Here is a 15,172-nt window from a genome sequence, read left to right as displayed (position 1 = left end):
TGGCAGGTGTATTTTTCTGTAAGCAGCCCACCAGCCACCATCCCAGGTGTCCACTCTGCAGACTCTGGCTCTGGTTTTTTAAATATTTTAGCTCTGCTCCGTGCAGCTCACTCCGATACTTTACTGATTGATTGGTTCTTCCTCCTCCACATGAAGTCCCTGCTGTTGATGCGAAGGCCTTCAACAGGTATTCACTCTTAAAAGAGAAGAGACTGTAACCAGCAGTGGATTATGCGGATCGAAAGCACATAAGCTTACTTATGCATACAAAGTGCTTGCTTTATTAGATTTGAATTGTATTTTTTCCCTTACAAAAGCTCAACATTATTTTACTCCTTATTCTATGTGTATGTATTTATCTTAAATGTATCACGTTTTGCAGTGTATCAATATATTCCATATTTGGAATAAAATAAATGGAGGGTACATTGTGTGTGTGTGTGTGTGTGTGGAGACATTGTCACACAGTTACATTACAGGGATTTATCTTAAAACTTGACAAAGCTTGGTCCCCACAAGGTGAGGTCAACGACGAAGGGTTTGGATGTGTTTCTTTTGATAAAAAGACACAATTCCCCACAATGGAGAGAAACACTAAATGGATGAATGTGAAGGTGTGTCGGTACTCTTTTTTTAATACATAGCTATATGCCTTGTGTATTTTTTACGATGAAGGACCGTATCTCCTTGACCGAAGGCTAGAAGGCAGCGTCCTCCTCCAAGGCCACTCCTCTCACTTAGCTAATACCAGACGTGATGGCACTGTGCCCTGCTCTGCTGCTCAGCCTTACATTAAGCCTTACACCACCCGCCTTGTGAAAAAGTTGCACACCTGAACGGTGGCCAACTTTTTCATGTAGATGGATAGCTACAAGTCTTGCCATGAAGGTCACTGCCTTTTCAAACCCATCTCCGCACCGGAATGAACTTTAAAGACTTGATCAGCATAACAGTTTTGTCGGCATACTGCATCGCTATGCTCAAGCGTGTGATCCCCGCCAATAGGTCATGCCAGATAATTAAACTGAGAAGCTGAGGGAAATTCAATACACTCTATTACAAGTGAGGGCGCCTCGGACTCGGGGGAGTCTTTGGTATTCATAGACTAAAGCTTTTTCTTTGACATCAAGTAGCTCCCACTGGAAACACAAGTCATTAAATACAGCAACATTGACTGACAGTTGCGTCACATTACGGACCAGTAACTTATTACAGTAGCTGAGTGAAGAAACATCACGATAAAACCACCCGGTGTCACTCTCAACGCATCAAACAGCTGGTCAGCGTCTGATCCCGATGCACCAGCCTTTCAAACACTGATGTAAACCCACACACGTCACTATTAAACAGTCAGAGCAAAACAGTCAACGAACCTCCTTCTGAAAAAGTGAAGCCAATGCAGAAGTGCCTTAAACTTGCGTTCTTTCAAATAGCCAGAAGGGGGCATCTCCTCTGGTTGCCAATAGAAGTCTGGTTGTATTGAAGTTGATCCTACTTCTGACAGTAAACTTTAACATTAGTTTATGGTCTGTTTTCACATCTTCTGCAATACAGCATGATGTTGAGTTTGTAAATTATCATCCCAAAAAGTAACTTTGACCCTTCACAGGACACACAGTGTGTTTTCAGTTTAAGAAATTGCAAGCCTATTGCAACATTTTGGTCACCTAAAAAACGCTGTACTTGGCTTCACCCTCTCGTGCCACTTTTGGCTGCAAAAAAAAAAAAAAAAAAATCAGATTGGCGACGGCCAAAAACCAAGATAGCCAGAGCCAAAATGCTGAACTCAAGGCTTCAAAATCGTAGTCCAATAACCAATATCAACAGTCTATGGTTAAATCTTCTCAGTAGGACCATTGATAATTTAATTTGAGTGGTAATTTGAAGGGCTCTACAATATGCTTCAACACTTCTACTCCACAGATTTGCCATTGTATCCCCGTAGCATTACATCCTCACAGTGGACAGAAGGATCCAAATTGATGCAGCAGAACCGGATATCTTTTTGCATTCCTCACATGCTTCTTGTCAAAATCTGGTACCTAGATTACCCACAATGCAACTCAACTGCAGGGTGAGATTCAGCCCTTACAGCATCAAGCTCTGGTAAACTACTTCCTTTCGAACTCCACGACCCCAGATTTGTTAATTTTCAAACTTGTAGCCCCAACCAACACTGACTCAAGTGACATCACTAAATTCTTTACATGCAAAGTGGCACTGCTTGATTGCTTTGAACGCATTAATGAGTTACATTCACCTTATTACATTGTGGAAAATACATGATAACAGTATGGCTTGAGAAAGTCATGTGTTGGTTTTTGATCTGAACCCGATTCACAGTCATCACCTGATAAAATGTGTCAGTTTTTTCTCCAGAGAAAAGCCAGCAACATCAGGCCAACCTGATCAACCACTCTACTCTCCCACAGTGTAACTGCTGAATTAATAACTGTAATGTCAGGTACAAGCCCAATTTAAAAAAATAGGTATTGAGTATATTTTGACAGGCTGGCTCCTACACATACTTACATTATTTATTTGCACTGTGATAACCCACATGACATGGCAGCTCCATACATTTCTTGTACCCCGTGTCTATTTTTGCAACACTCGTCCATATATATCTTTCATCAAGGTGATCCCTCTTTAATCCCACACGTTGTCACACCAGAGATCAAGAGCGAAGGTGGTGCTTCTGCTCAGACATGGACTAGTCTGAGAAAGCACCTCTCCCTCATGCTGAATCCCCCCGGCTCGCGTCGGCAGGAGTTGAATTCAATATGACCTTTTGAGGAATGTGACGACAGAGGGCTGCCAGAGCTCAGTGTGACGGGCTTGAACCGGCTCCTTCTGTGGAACCTCACCTCCACCTCGCTGCCACGGATCAACCCCGGAGCCGGGCTCTTGACAACATCACGACTCCGCGGTGACGTGATTGTGGACACACACCATTACAAATATATTAACAAAGGACAAGTCAGTCCCTCTGCACTGGCTGCATGGCATTTCAACTTACCTGACAAAGTGTCAGTATGTGACAAGTTGGGATGAGAACCTACCTACCTACCTACCTACCTACCTACCTACCTATCTATCTATCTATCTATCTATCTATCTATCTATCTATCTATCTATAGAACGTTTCTTTTTATGTCATTACGTTTCTGTATTTTTTGCTAAAACACAAACTTCAGCTGTTTCATCAAAGGTTCCACCCAGATGATCATTCTGATCATGACTTTGCCTCATTTTTCACCAGTTTCTTAGGAAATTCATATTTTGAGTGTGCATTTGCATGTAATCAGTTGGCATTTGAGGGCCACAGTTGAGGGACTACGGAAACAGAGAGGTCTTCAGTTTAATGATGTAAATCTGCCTGGCTGGAAATACTTCACACAGTTCTTAGACAGTCGTGCCATTTAAGTCAGGTTGTGATTGACCAGTTCAAGTCAGTGAATTCTGATGTATTACTTAAATTCGGTGAATGTGAAAGTGCTGATAAAAATAATAAATGAAATTGAACAATTCTTAAAACATTATTCAAATGGTCATTGCATGTCCATGACCAAATCTTTACGTTCCACCAGCATCTCAGCAGATCCGTAGGACAAAACTGCTGAAAAGTGACCCGTCACCCTGCGTTCACCCCCCAGGGAGCAGGTGCTCTCCCGGTGGCCGCCGAAGCCACACCAGTTAATTAACGCCACTCGAGTGTGTCAAGAGGAGGGTAAAAAAAAAAAAAAAAAAAAATCGCTGCTCCTCGTGGTGCCCTGGGCCCCGCAAGGCGTGACAAAAAGGAAGATGCAGGGGGAATAACAAATAGATTCATTAAAAAAATAAAAAATAAATAACATGATAATAAATTACTAGAATCAAACGAGTATCCTGAAAAACATAACAGGAGTGCAACCTATTCCAAAAAAGAAAACACAATGGAGATTGTGTCTCTGCATGTAATCTAGGGATGCAGAATGGAAAGACACAAATTGTAAATGGAATAATAATAAATAATCAAGCTGGAGGGTCATAACGGCAGAAATAGTGTCTGAAACTTATTTTAGCTCAAAACTGATGGAAAAGCTCGGCTGTGTGCGTTCTGGTAGAGGTCACGCGTAGCCTCTAGGTTCATTTAATTGCTTTCATTTTAAGAGACTTGACTGACATGGGGGGGTTCTCGTTGGTACGCGGTGTTCCCACCACTTAGTTGTTTACCCCCAACGGCTCACTTTGATCTCAAACTAAAAGGAGCATCGGAGCTGCTGAATATTCTTCAGACGAGGGGACATCATTTACTCGGATGTGCTTCTCCGAACAAGTGCGGGTGCTTATAATCCTCTGCCAGGAAAATCTGTTCATAGAGTGACAGTGCGGTGATGATTGACATGATGCCGTTCTGAAGTCCTGGTGAACAGCAGTGACCGTTACAAGAGGAAACACACGTGTGAACATCAGAGAGCAGCTCCCAGTCGGTGTCTGCAAGCTGCCTCGTTTACCTTCATCCGCCTTCAAGGCCGCTGAATAACCACACACTCCAAATAACCCGTCACGTGACCAGTAAGCCAAACGGCGTCATTCATGTACTTTTTATTTTTCTACAAAAATAGTTTTACATTAGAAAAAAAACACCTTGAAATATACACTAGTCCACTTGGCTTCGAAGTTACCGTGGAAACATCTCGACTCAAATATACCTGTGCCTATATTTAAATTGTAGGTAAATATATCAGCAAGAATAAAATCCGGTTGCTATCCCCTATGAGATCTTCTAACGTCACCAGAAGGAGCTCAGGGGTTGATGGAGGGTGCGGTGAGAAAAAAAAAAAAAAGGCTCTGTGACCTATAATATGATAAAACGCGATATGGAATCACATCCATATTAGCAAAAAATACATTAAAAACAATACTGCCTCTGATAATGGCAGGCTTCTGTACCAGGTTGGACATGAAGAGTTCATGGAGATACGTGAGCAGCAGTTCCTCAAAGAGCGTGGGTGGACAGGTAAGAGATAGAAACTGGCAAAATGGCATAAATTCCTGTCTTACAGGAAATCTGAGTGCCCTTTTCATCATGTGGCTGTGGGATGGTGTTCCCCTTGTCTACCTGTTTACAGCCCTGCGTGCCATCCATCTACCTCCCGACATTCCCAGCATGCCATTTATTTGTCTTCCAGTCAGTAAGCCTATAATCTATCTACACTACATTCGAGGGTACTTCTCACCTGTCTGCCTAGACACATACCGGGGTGTCAGTCACCTGTCTAACTACAGTATCTACTGTATATCCCGCTTGTCATTCTGCACCCTGGTTTGAGTCTTGCAGGCAGCTATACGTAAACATATGCATATCTGATCGGTGGAGAATGCTGGAAGGCAGTAAACGAGCCCGGCAGGAAGTTCCTCTTGCCCGGCACCATTTAAAGTGACAGTTCAACATCTCAGCACCTGTGCTTTCTTGCCGAGACTTTAAGGTGAAAATAAGGCGACTACCCCGGACCTGGTTAGCGGAGTAGCATAAAAACTGGAAACTCCAATCTCAATGCTATGCTAACAAGCAGCTAGCTGTAGCGTAATATTTATCTTGGAAAGAATACGAATAGGCCTATTTGATTTCCCAAAATATCGAATTATTCCTTTCAGGTAAAAATGTACCTTTAAATGTGTTGACCTGTCTACTTATAAACATCTCAGGATACCATTCAACTGCTGTCTACATCCCTGGATGCTATTTCTATCGCTGTATACTCGTTATTACGGATGCTGCAGGAATACTGCTGTATTTCACATGAACGTACTCCCACTCAATTTGTTTCTTTAGAAAGATGCGAAGAGAAGAAACTAAGAGATAGAACTTATTGTTCTGTGCGACCCACTGTGTTAAGTATTAAGTATGGTACTAGCGTTGTGATAGACACGCCCCAGAAAGATAATATGATGACCGTATGTGCTACCCATACAGCGAGACGCTTTAGATGAAATAAATAACACCCAAATAATAGCAAAAACATACCAATTGATAATAAATTGAACAAAATGTTCCAGTTTGTGTCCATGGACGCTCCACCTAAGAGTCTTTTATTTTTTGCACCCGGTTTGAGAACTTTCCCCCCCCCAATGTTTTGGCATCATAGCGGTTCTGAGCGGAGGGCCAGCGAGAGCGTCCAGAGAGGTGGCAGCAGCCACAGGGGGGCGGGCGAGGGCCGGGCTCCTAACGGCGAGGCGCCGTCCGAGGTGCAGGAGCACACCTCGTACCCGTTCTCCGCGTGGTCCGGCTGACGGTGCACGTTGACTCTCGTTTCCGTGCTTTTGTGTTCCGTGTCCGGAGAGTCCGACTGCATCTCGGTGCACAGCAGCCAGTCTTTGGCGATGAGGCGGGGGTACCCGGCCTCCGCCTCCATGTCGCTGCTCGGCACCCGCCAGTAGTCCTTCCCCTTGAAGAAATAGGACGAGCCTTCAGAGAGAGAGACAGAGAGAAAGAGAGGGTTGAATTTTAAATACAGTGAAATACTGACAGAAGATAGAAAAAAATTCTTCACTTTATAACTCACAAGTGCAAATTAGGATGCCAATTATGTATTCAAATCCAGGAAACAAACACATTAGCAGGACTATTGAAAAAGACAAATGTACAACTAAAATATGGATGCTCTGTCTCTGCTTCCTGAAACTTACTTTTGCTTCCCCTCCAGCATTGTTCCAATCACAACATTTCTCTTCTTCTCTCAGCATATGTCTTATCCGTCTCTTAAATGTTTGATTTCTCAATGGCCTCTGTTTTTCCTTAACAATCCCTATGAGTTGCAACCGCATCATCTTCCTCATTCCTCATCCTCTCCTCCTCCCTGCAGCTCATCCTAGGCTTGTGGGTGCAGCCTAAAGGCAGATAAAGGCTTTGATGTGGATCCAGTTCTCTGGCCCAAAGGTGTGCATGTATGTGGATTTGCTTATATATATATAAACACATACATTTGTATGTGTCTTTCCATTTAATTGGGGATTTTGGTGGACTCTTTTGCTTTTGGCCTCCCCCCCCCCCTCACACAAACACACACACACACATATTGGCAAGACCTCTGAAGCTGGCAAAAGCTCAGACACAACACAGACCTCTAAACACCTGACAGCAAAAAGAGCTTCCACACATTCACCCGGGAGTTGCTGCAGGGCAAAGAGGTGATGTTGCTTGCTCCCGCTGAGAGCAGCCTGAAATGAGGACTGAGTACCTGCTGCTAATTAGTTGATTTGGTGCCAGTTTTGAGCATCTACCAGAGTGCTATCAAAGCCTTAATCTCCACAGCCAAGTGGTGGGGGCCGTTGCTTATAGGGGATTTGCTTGCTTAAGGCTGCCAAAACAATGCCGGTTCAAGTAAACATTATGAATCCCCATGGGAAGGCGACGTGTCCTCGGCATCTGACCTATCGTAATTGCTTAGAAAATGCAGGCAACTTCAGCAACCCGGGAGCAGGTCCAGACCTATGGCCTTTGTCTAGTCAAAGGAAATGCCAGAAACAAGCCAATTTAATCGTTTTAAAGTGTACTTTTCTAAGACAGAATTATCAAAATATATGATATTATCTCAGAGATTGTTCAGTCATAAAACGGAATGAATACATTAACCCTTAAATTTAGATTTGTATCTTTTTTAACACTTTAAGTCTCTGAATGTTTCTATGTACACGCCTTTAAGTCTGCTATCACCATAACCAGTCTAATAACCTCAGAGTACTTTCGTGAACTCTTAACATCCTCTTCTTATAAAGCACTCAATGGGTCAGGACCAAAATACATTTTGGATCTCCTTCAGTGTCATGAACCCGCCAGAACCCTAAGACCTTCAGGTGCTGGTCTGCTTATCGTTCCCAGGGTCAGAACAAAGCATGTAGGGGCAGCTTGCTGTTTGCCTCCACATTACAATCTTATAAATCTGCTCTTTTTAAAGCAACCCAGGGAAACCGTTTTACTGTGCTATTTATCTGTTCATATTTTCTTACCATTTTGATGTATTTGTTATTGTTCTCATCCCCTGCACCATCTTTTTTTAATCTTGGAGACATCTCATCTGTATTTCTATTGCACTTTATTTCCAAATGGTTTTACCTTTACTGTATTCTTTATTGTTCTGTGAAGCACTTTGAATCGCCTTGGTGTATCAAAGGTGCTTTACAAATAAAGTTGCCTTGCCTTTCCTTATTAGGGAGAATGGGAAACAACCAAATGTGCACGTCACTTGGATCGCCATAGCAACATGCAAAGAGAGATTGCAACCAAGCATGAGAGCTGATTTCCTTCTTGAGGACCAGAGCAACAATTAATTGATTGACACCATCACACATTGGTTCATGTGCACTTCTCACGTGCACACGTTCTACAGGAACTGAAAGGCTTTTATACAGCATATGTGTCATTTCTTAAAATATGATGAGCCTTAATGGATTCATTTATCCATCTATACTCAAAGTCTTTGGTGTGGAAATGGCCTTAATGTCAATGACTGTTAATATAAATGAAGGCTTTCATTGACAGAATAAATCCGAGGTTATGTGTGTCTCTCTCTTTCTGGTGGCAAACATACATTCAACAGTCACTCAAAGCTCTCCATTTTCTCAGCTCATCTGCATACGTATTAGAAAAAATTCAAATGCATGAAAACTGCGGAACAGGCCAAGTCCGATGGTGTGACGTCATTGTCAGGCTCTCAGTTTCTACCTAACTAGGGAGTCCAAGTCTCAGTGAGTTTAACTTTGAGCTGCAAATAATACACATTATATACACTAGCAAAATAAATTCAAAACAAGAAAAAAAAGCTCAGTTCTTAAAGATACTTTTAACTTGTACATATTGATATTACTATTTTTTTTCATTATTGCAATTCTTTTTTTCCCCGCACACTAATAATGTCTCTTCATAATGGGTCATGCCATTGCAACACAGAACTTCACAGGGTAAGCTGTGAGCACACACACACACACACACACACACACACACACACACACACACACACACACACACACACACACACACACACACACACACACACACACACACACACACACACACACACACACACACACACACAGATTGCCACGCTTGGGTTTTATAGAAGCCACTTGAGACATTTTATAGCATAGTAGGTAAAAGAGCAGAATATTTTACAGGCACAGATGCACATAGTCTGTAAAGATTACTGACGTGGCAGATCCGGGCGTGATAAGCACCAATTATGATGACATTACCCCACCTCCTCCTATAAAGCTAGCCAGAGGACGGAGGGGAGTAAAACAGAGAGGGGGGAGGTCAGGGGAAGGTTTAAGACAGAGGTGAAGGAGGGAGGAACTAAGGGAGGAACACACACACACACACACACACAAATTGAATAATACAAATATGTGTTTGGTGTATCAGTTGTAAATTTAAATCATTTCAAATAAATATCACCTTGGGGTTTCTTCAATGATTGTTCCAATCTCTGTTGACGAGTTGGACATTATGACATCATGTGTCAGGAGACCTGCAGCACATTTTTTTATGTTCCTATTATCATCATATTGACATTCAGGACTATTCTACGCATGTTTCTCGTACCAGATTAAATGACTCCCTTCCAACCACCTCAGCCTGCTAATTGGAAACATTCAACAAAGGCAGGCAGAATGTGTGTCTCAGCTCTGAGACCTGATATTAATATCCTGCTGATCCACTCTGTGTGTGCCACGCAGATAAGACATCCCTTTAAAACGGTAACAGCGCTGCAAATGTACTGCTGACAGCAATGCATGACGTAGAGCTGCACACTGATCGATCAAAGATTTGGATTTGAAAGGCCATCAGTTTTGACTTTTTCAAGGGACACTCGCTGGGTCAGCGGTCGCCCGTTTGTCATAAAAGGCTACGAGGAGTCAGCAGAGAATAACACTTGTTTGGTCCATCTGCCACTTCCTCCCTGATGTGTTTCAGAAACCTCCCAATCATATCCTGGACCCAGTTTAATTACATATGACCAGAAGGCCGGTGTCCGTGCTGCCACGGGAACACGTTTCTCATGCGCGACCACTCGGCGACAACAGACGAGTGGAGCGCTCTCCAAAAAGAAGGCAGTCTTCGCTGTGTTCACTCGGAGCCGCAATCAGCTCTAACACTGCAGGCTGCAGTCTGTGTTGGGATGAGTGCTCACGCATTTAATTTGAGAAATAGTTCAGACTGAAAGCAGAATAAGCAGAGATGACTCTAGGAGCCTGACAAGACTACCAAAAGGAGTGGACACGCCTTTGTTGAGGAATGCCAAAGACGAGGGCAGCAAGGTGAGGAGGAAAGTGGTACTTATATATACTTATATAAAAAACGAGCTTGATGAGAATCCACGTGCAGAAAGATGCTAAAATGTTACGTAGGGCTGATGGGGAACTGCAGAGTGCGCCCTCTGGTAGTTCGTCACAAAAAGTGACGCCTTCGACATCACAAGACAAACAAATACTGATTCAAATCTGGCAAATGCATTCATGCATGGTAAATAGTAATTCATGCTACATTTCCAGTCATGGGATGAGGAGAACGGGTCAAATGAAAATAAGTAAACACATATTGCAGACGAAATCTGCAGAAACTAAAAAAACAAACAAACATAAAATGCAGATATTTTACAAGTTTGAAGAGCTCAAATGTGTCATTTGCATATTTGCATGGTTGACAGGGCGTCTGGCTGAGGAGGCTGATGGCTGCAGGGAGGGAACTGAAGCTGCGGCAGACAGTATGAGGACAAGTGCAATGAAGCTGTATGCCAGAGGGCATTCTGTAAAATGCAAGGTTGCCCAAAAGGCGTAAAAACCGGCAGTTTCTTTCATTGCCTTCTTTCCTGCTCTGGTGCTCCGGTTCAGGTCTTTGAGGGGAGGACTACTGGCAGCTGACCGACCGCTTAACTGCTCAAATGACAAACTTTGTTCCTTCCTTCGGTAAAAGGCCGACGCGCATCAGATGATGGATCTGTGGAACCGGATCAGGATTGAATGCGAGACATTGATTTCCCCGGGGTTAAGTTCTCGGTTAGACTTCTTGCTTAGATTAGCAATCTAGTAATCCCACTTTAGTGCTTTTCATGAGTGAATCTGACCAACTCCACTGAGGTCACGGTGGCAGCATGGATTAATGAGGGGAGACCGGCCTGCGGATTCATAACACAGTATGGTTTGCACTTAGAGGTCAGGGCTCTGGTGGACCGACTCAGGTTTCATGTGTGGAAACTTGATCCCGAAAGCCAAACAAACAGCCGAATTTCTCCCTTTTTATGGGTGACTGGTTATTTGTTATTGTGTGTGCAGGGTGTACACATCATAGTAGCTGAGAGCCAACAGCATTTACAGCATACAAGTTTTTGCGTGGACGTATGTGTTCACTTGCATGATAAAATCATTTACGTCCAACCAGTAGCTCGATACAGGTATTACTATTGACATGAACAGAACGATCTACGCACAGATAAGCTAAGCTAATTGTTTGTAGCCTTTAGAAGCAGAGATGCCAGCTGCTGCCGCTGCAGGCCTAAATCACATCCACTTCTGCCAGATTCCACACACTGCCAGAATCCACACTTCTGCCAATAACGCTTTTATTGAGCCTATTTTTCCATGTAAAATGTAATATCTCCGACTCAAAGTTAAGAGTGACGAAAGTTTTCCCTTTCTTTTCACAGTTCCCTTTAGAGCCACATAAGACTTTATAAACCTGTGTTCCCATTTTCAATGGTTTTTACGCTCACAGGGAAATGGTCTGTTTGTGGTTAAATGTTGGTTTATTTCAAAACCAACCGAACTATTTAGGGAGAGAGCGTAAATCTCCGCTGGCTCTACTTTTACTTGCAATGAAGCTGAGAAATACAACATTTTGGACCTCCATGGAAATGTATTGTAAGTAAAGGGACATTGTGTGTGCATGAGCCTTCACAGACAAAACAGTATAAAGATGAAAATGACATTCATTTACTGAATCCTCTCAAACACATAACCAACTATGGCTACTCACCATCAGACCACCTCATGGCGTCGTCCAGTTGTGGCGGCAGCCCCTTCCAAAGCGTGCTGTCTTTAGGGTAGCCCATGTCCATGCGTCTCAGGTGGTCGTCATAGCGCCAGTAGCTGCTGTCCTTGAAGAAGTAGGTTTTCTCGTTGTGTAGCCAAACAAACGCTGCGTCCACTCCTTCCAGGGGTAAGCCGAAGTCAGTGATTGGACGAGGGTAGCCCTCCTCCACGTTATTGTCCTTAAACACCCAGTACTTTAGACCTGGAGAGGATAGACACAGAGGTCATCTATCCACCCAATTACTACAGAAACATTACAAATAAATAAATCGTGCCTGTTTTGGAGCGGCGAGAATGCGGCGATATGCCTAGGCAGTCAACGAAATCCACACAGACAAGAGAAAGTTGAAATCAGATATTTAATTGAGATATTCACCTTTGAAAAAGACTATTTTGTGATCCCCGGGCCGCTCATACACAGCGTCCACGCTGTCCAGATTGGCTGGCAGGCCCCTCCAGAAGCGATGGATCTGAGCGGGACGCAGAGACACCAGGTGCTTCTCTCTCGTCAGTCGCCAGAAGTACTTCCCTGTGACAAACAGGAACAGGTTATAGCTCAGAAACATTTCACAATATCCTGTAGGAGTCTATTACAAGAAAAAGCATGTTTACTGCTGCCTGCAGTAATCAACTACTAACATTGAAGTGATTTTAAAATATCTCTCTAATAATGATAATTTGAACTTCTATCTACCCGTAAGTATGAAAAAGGTAGTGTAATTAATCGGCAAGAAGCAGAACTATAGTCAATAAACACCAAGTACTATATGTTGTGTTATTTTGGCTAATGAACGGTTTCTTTCCATGCTGGCCAATAAGCCAAATTTCAAGCTCAGCAGATAAGAAGTATACAGAAAAACAGTCTGGTCCCTAAAGGACCATTTAGTCTAACCTGCAGATTATGTGACCTGTGTGAGTCTGTGATACGGGCCCTGGGAGCCACACATGACTTGGCTCCCCATCGATCGCTGGAGCCACCACTCCGCCCAGCCCCTTTTCCCCGAATCTTTCACTTTATCGCCTCTCCATTCATCCCTCTCTTCTCTCTCACTGTCGCTCTCTATTTATCTGTCTGCCCGTCAGCCTATCTGGTTCACTTTCCCCTTTTAGGCTTGAATACCTTTGAAAAAGAAAGCCTCCCCTCGTATTTGGGCCACGGCATCAAAGTGACTGGTGCACCTGTCTGGGGCGTCTCTCGCCAGCCTGAGAGACGGAAAATTGCATTTGTTCAAACGACAAGAACATTACAGCACAAACATTGACATTCAGTGTGGCTATAAACATACATACCTTCCTTATCTTTATGCAAAACAACCTCACTTTACTACGGAACGTGTTTCCTTTAATTAAATGATTTAATTAGGGGAAACAAAGTGAAAAACCTGGGCGAAACGCTATCACACAGACAGAGGCGAGGTTCACACGAGTGCATTTATCCTCCGGGCTAATAAGTGATTTAAAAGACTGACGTGGCCGGCGTGCCAATGATGGAGCCATTAGCATCACAGGGCTGCCACTGTGAGTGGGAGACCGCCAGCCCTCGCATTATCAACAAAGATCTCCATTCAGAGCGGCCATTAACACGACACCGCTGCCTAGCGCTCGGCAAATTGTGACCCTTGACGAGCGTAGTCCAGATTTTCCACGCGTCGCGACCAGACGGAGGAGGTGAAAAATGAGTAACGAGGGCAGCGGGAGGCCAGTTCCAGTGAGGGAAATAAGGGATTTATATGCCTGTTTTATATGCTCTGTGAGTGTATGCGTGGGGGTCAGCAAGCATCGGGTGTTGTGTCAGAAGAGTTTGAAACTGTTTGCTCGCAAGATGACCTCTCTTGATCCTATGAACAGCAATAGATCAAGAGAGGCCAAGAGCCTTCAGATATACACAAGCCACAGTTCCAGCCACACAAAGGTAAAAACTAATAAGACGTTTTCTGGTGGGGAGGAGAGCCTCTGTCAGCACGACGGCCTGGCTCCTGATGTGAGGAATCAAATGAGAGAGCAGACAACACACTGAACTGAGTCCTGGTGCTCACTCAAAATGCAGTTATGGTTCACATGCTGTGAAGTCAGCCTGTCACGCTGCACCGCATACGTGGTGGGTCGGTCCGAGCCTCTTCTGCAGACCGAGGTATTGACTGCGATGGAGTTCTGTATTGACATTAATGGTCCTTAGCTGATGATTCCTAATGATTTGGACGATCCCATCACCTTTCCAATAGGGCCACCTTCACGTCAATTTGTCAAATGGACCATTAGGAAATGGTCCACAGTTGATAATGATAATGATTATGATGATGATGATGATGTTGTCTTGCACAGCCAGATTGATCGGCACAACGCTGTGTCAGTACTAAAGCAAGGTCTGACACTTTATCATCCTGGTACAGGGGAAACACCCAGAGTCTGCAACAAACCGGTGAATCAGACGACCCCTGTGGTAATCTTTCTTTAATCATTCACCTCTATATATCCACTAAATCATACTTATTTACTACTTTACATTACTGTTACCATAATCCTTCTCTGTCTGACAACCAGAGTAGTTGAGTTATTTGCACTTACAGGAGGGTGGATCTGTTTTCGGGGAGGTCCAGCAGGACGGGAGGTTCAGCCGTCTGGGAGGGGTTGCCAGGTCGGTTCGTGTGGGACACCGAGTCTCGGACACCTACGGGCGATATGCGATTAAGGATCACATAACACTCAAAATGCAATCAACTGAAAGTGGGCTCGGAGAACAATTCATCTATTCATCACGACAGACGTTCCGCTGCTTTTGATTTGTTGGCTCGGTTCGTCCTCTTCGGCATTATTACGCATTTATTTTGTTGCACTATTACATAACGCTGTTCTCTTAGTCATTCTATCCCGCACTTCATTCCCATCCTCACGGTCATTAGTCTCTCCCCCGCACACTGCTACTCTCTATATCAGTCAATGGTGTGATAAGGTCATATGCCATAAAGAGGTCCAATTAACTCAATCCGTGTTTTCATTAATCAATAACCCTGCTCCGCCGAGCAATTGCTCTTTTCTCTCTGCCCGCCCGCCCGCCCATCATACACACACACACACACACACACAAACACACACACACACACAC

At 43.8% G+C, this 15,172-nt stretch overlaps 1 protein-coding gene across 1 annotated transcript in view; it reads right to left on the bottom strand.

Annotated features, from left to right (window-relative positions):
- Positions 1 to 5,543: 5,543 nt before the first annotated feature.
- Positions 5,544 to 15,172, bottom strand: part of mmp17a (matrix metallopeptidase 17a) — a 58,468-nt gene continuing 48,839 nt past the window's right edge. Inside the window, exons 6-10 of the mRNA XM_084035309.1 lie at positions 14,635 to 14,737; positions 13,190 to 13,272; positions 12,446 to 12,598; positions 12,014 to 12,271; positions 5,544 to 6,451 (exon numbers count right to left, since the gene is read on the bottom strand). Coding sequence (XP_083891435.1) covers positions 6,126 to 6,451; positions 12,014 to 12,271; positions 12,446 to 12,598; positions 13,190 to 13,272; positions 14,635 to 14,737 — 923 coding nt within the window. The 3' untranslated portion in view covers positions 5,544 to 6,125. The remainder of the gene's footprint in view (positions 6,452 to 12,013; positions 12,272 to 12,445; positions 12,599 to 13,189; positions 13,273 to 14,634; positions 14,738 to 15,172) is intronic.

The sequence above is a fragment of the Eutrigla gurnardus genome (genome assembly GCF_963514095.1).
Source record: "Eutrigla gurnardus genome assembly, chromosome: 19".
In the NCBI taxonomy this organism is placed as follows: Eukaryota; Metazoa; Chordata; class Actinopteri; order Perciformes; family Triglidae; genus Eutrigla; species Eutrigla gurnardus.
The sequence above is the reverse complement of the archived record's forward strand: the minus strand, read 5'-3'. Positions and strand labels throughout refer to the sequence as shown.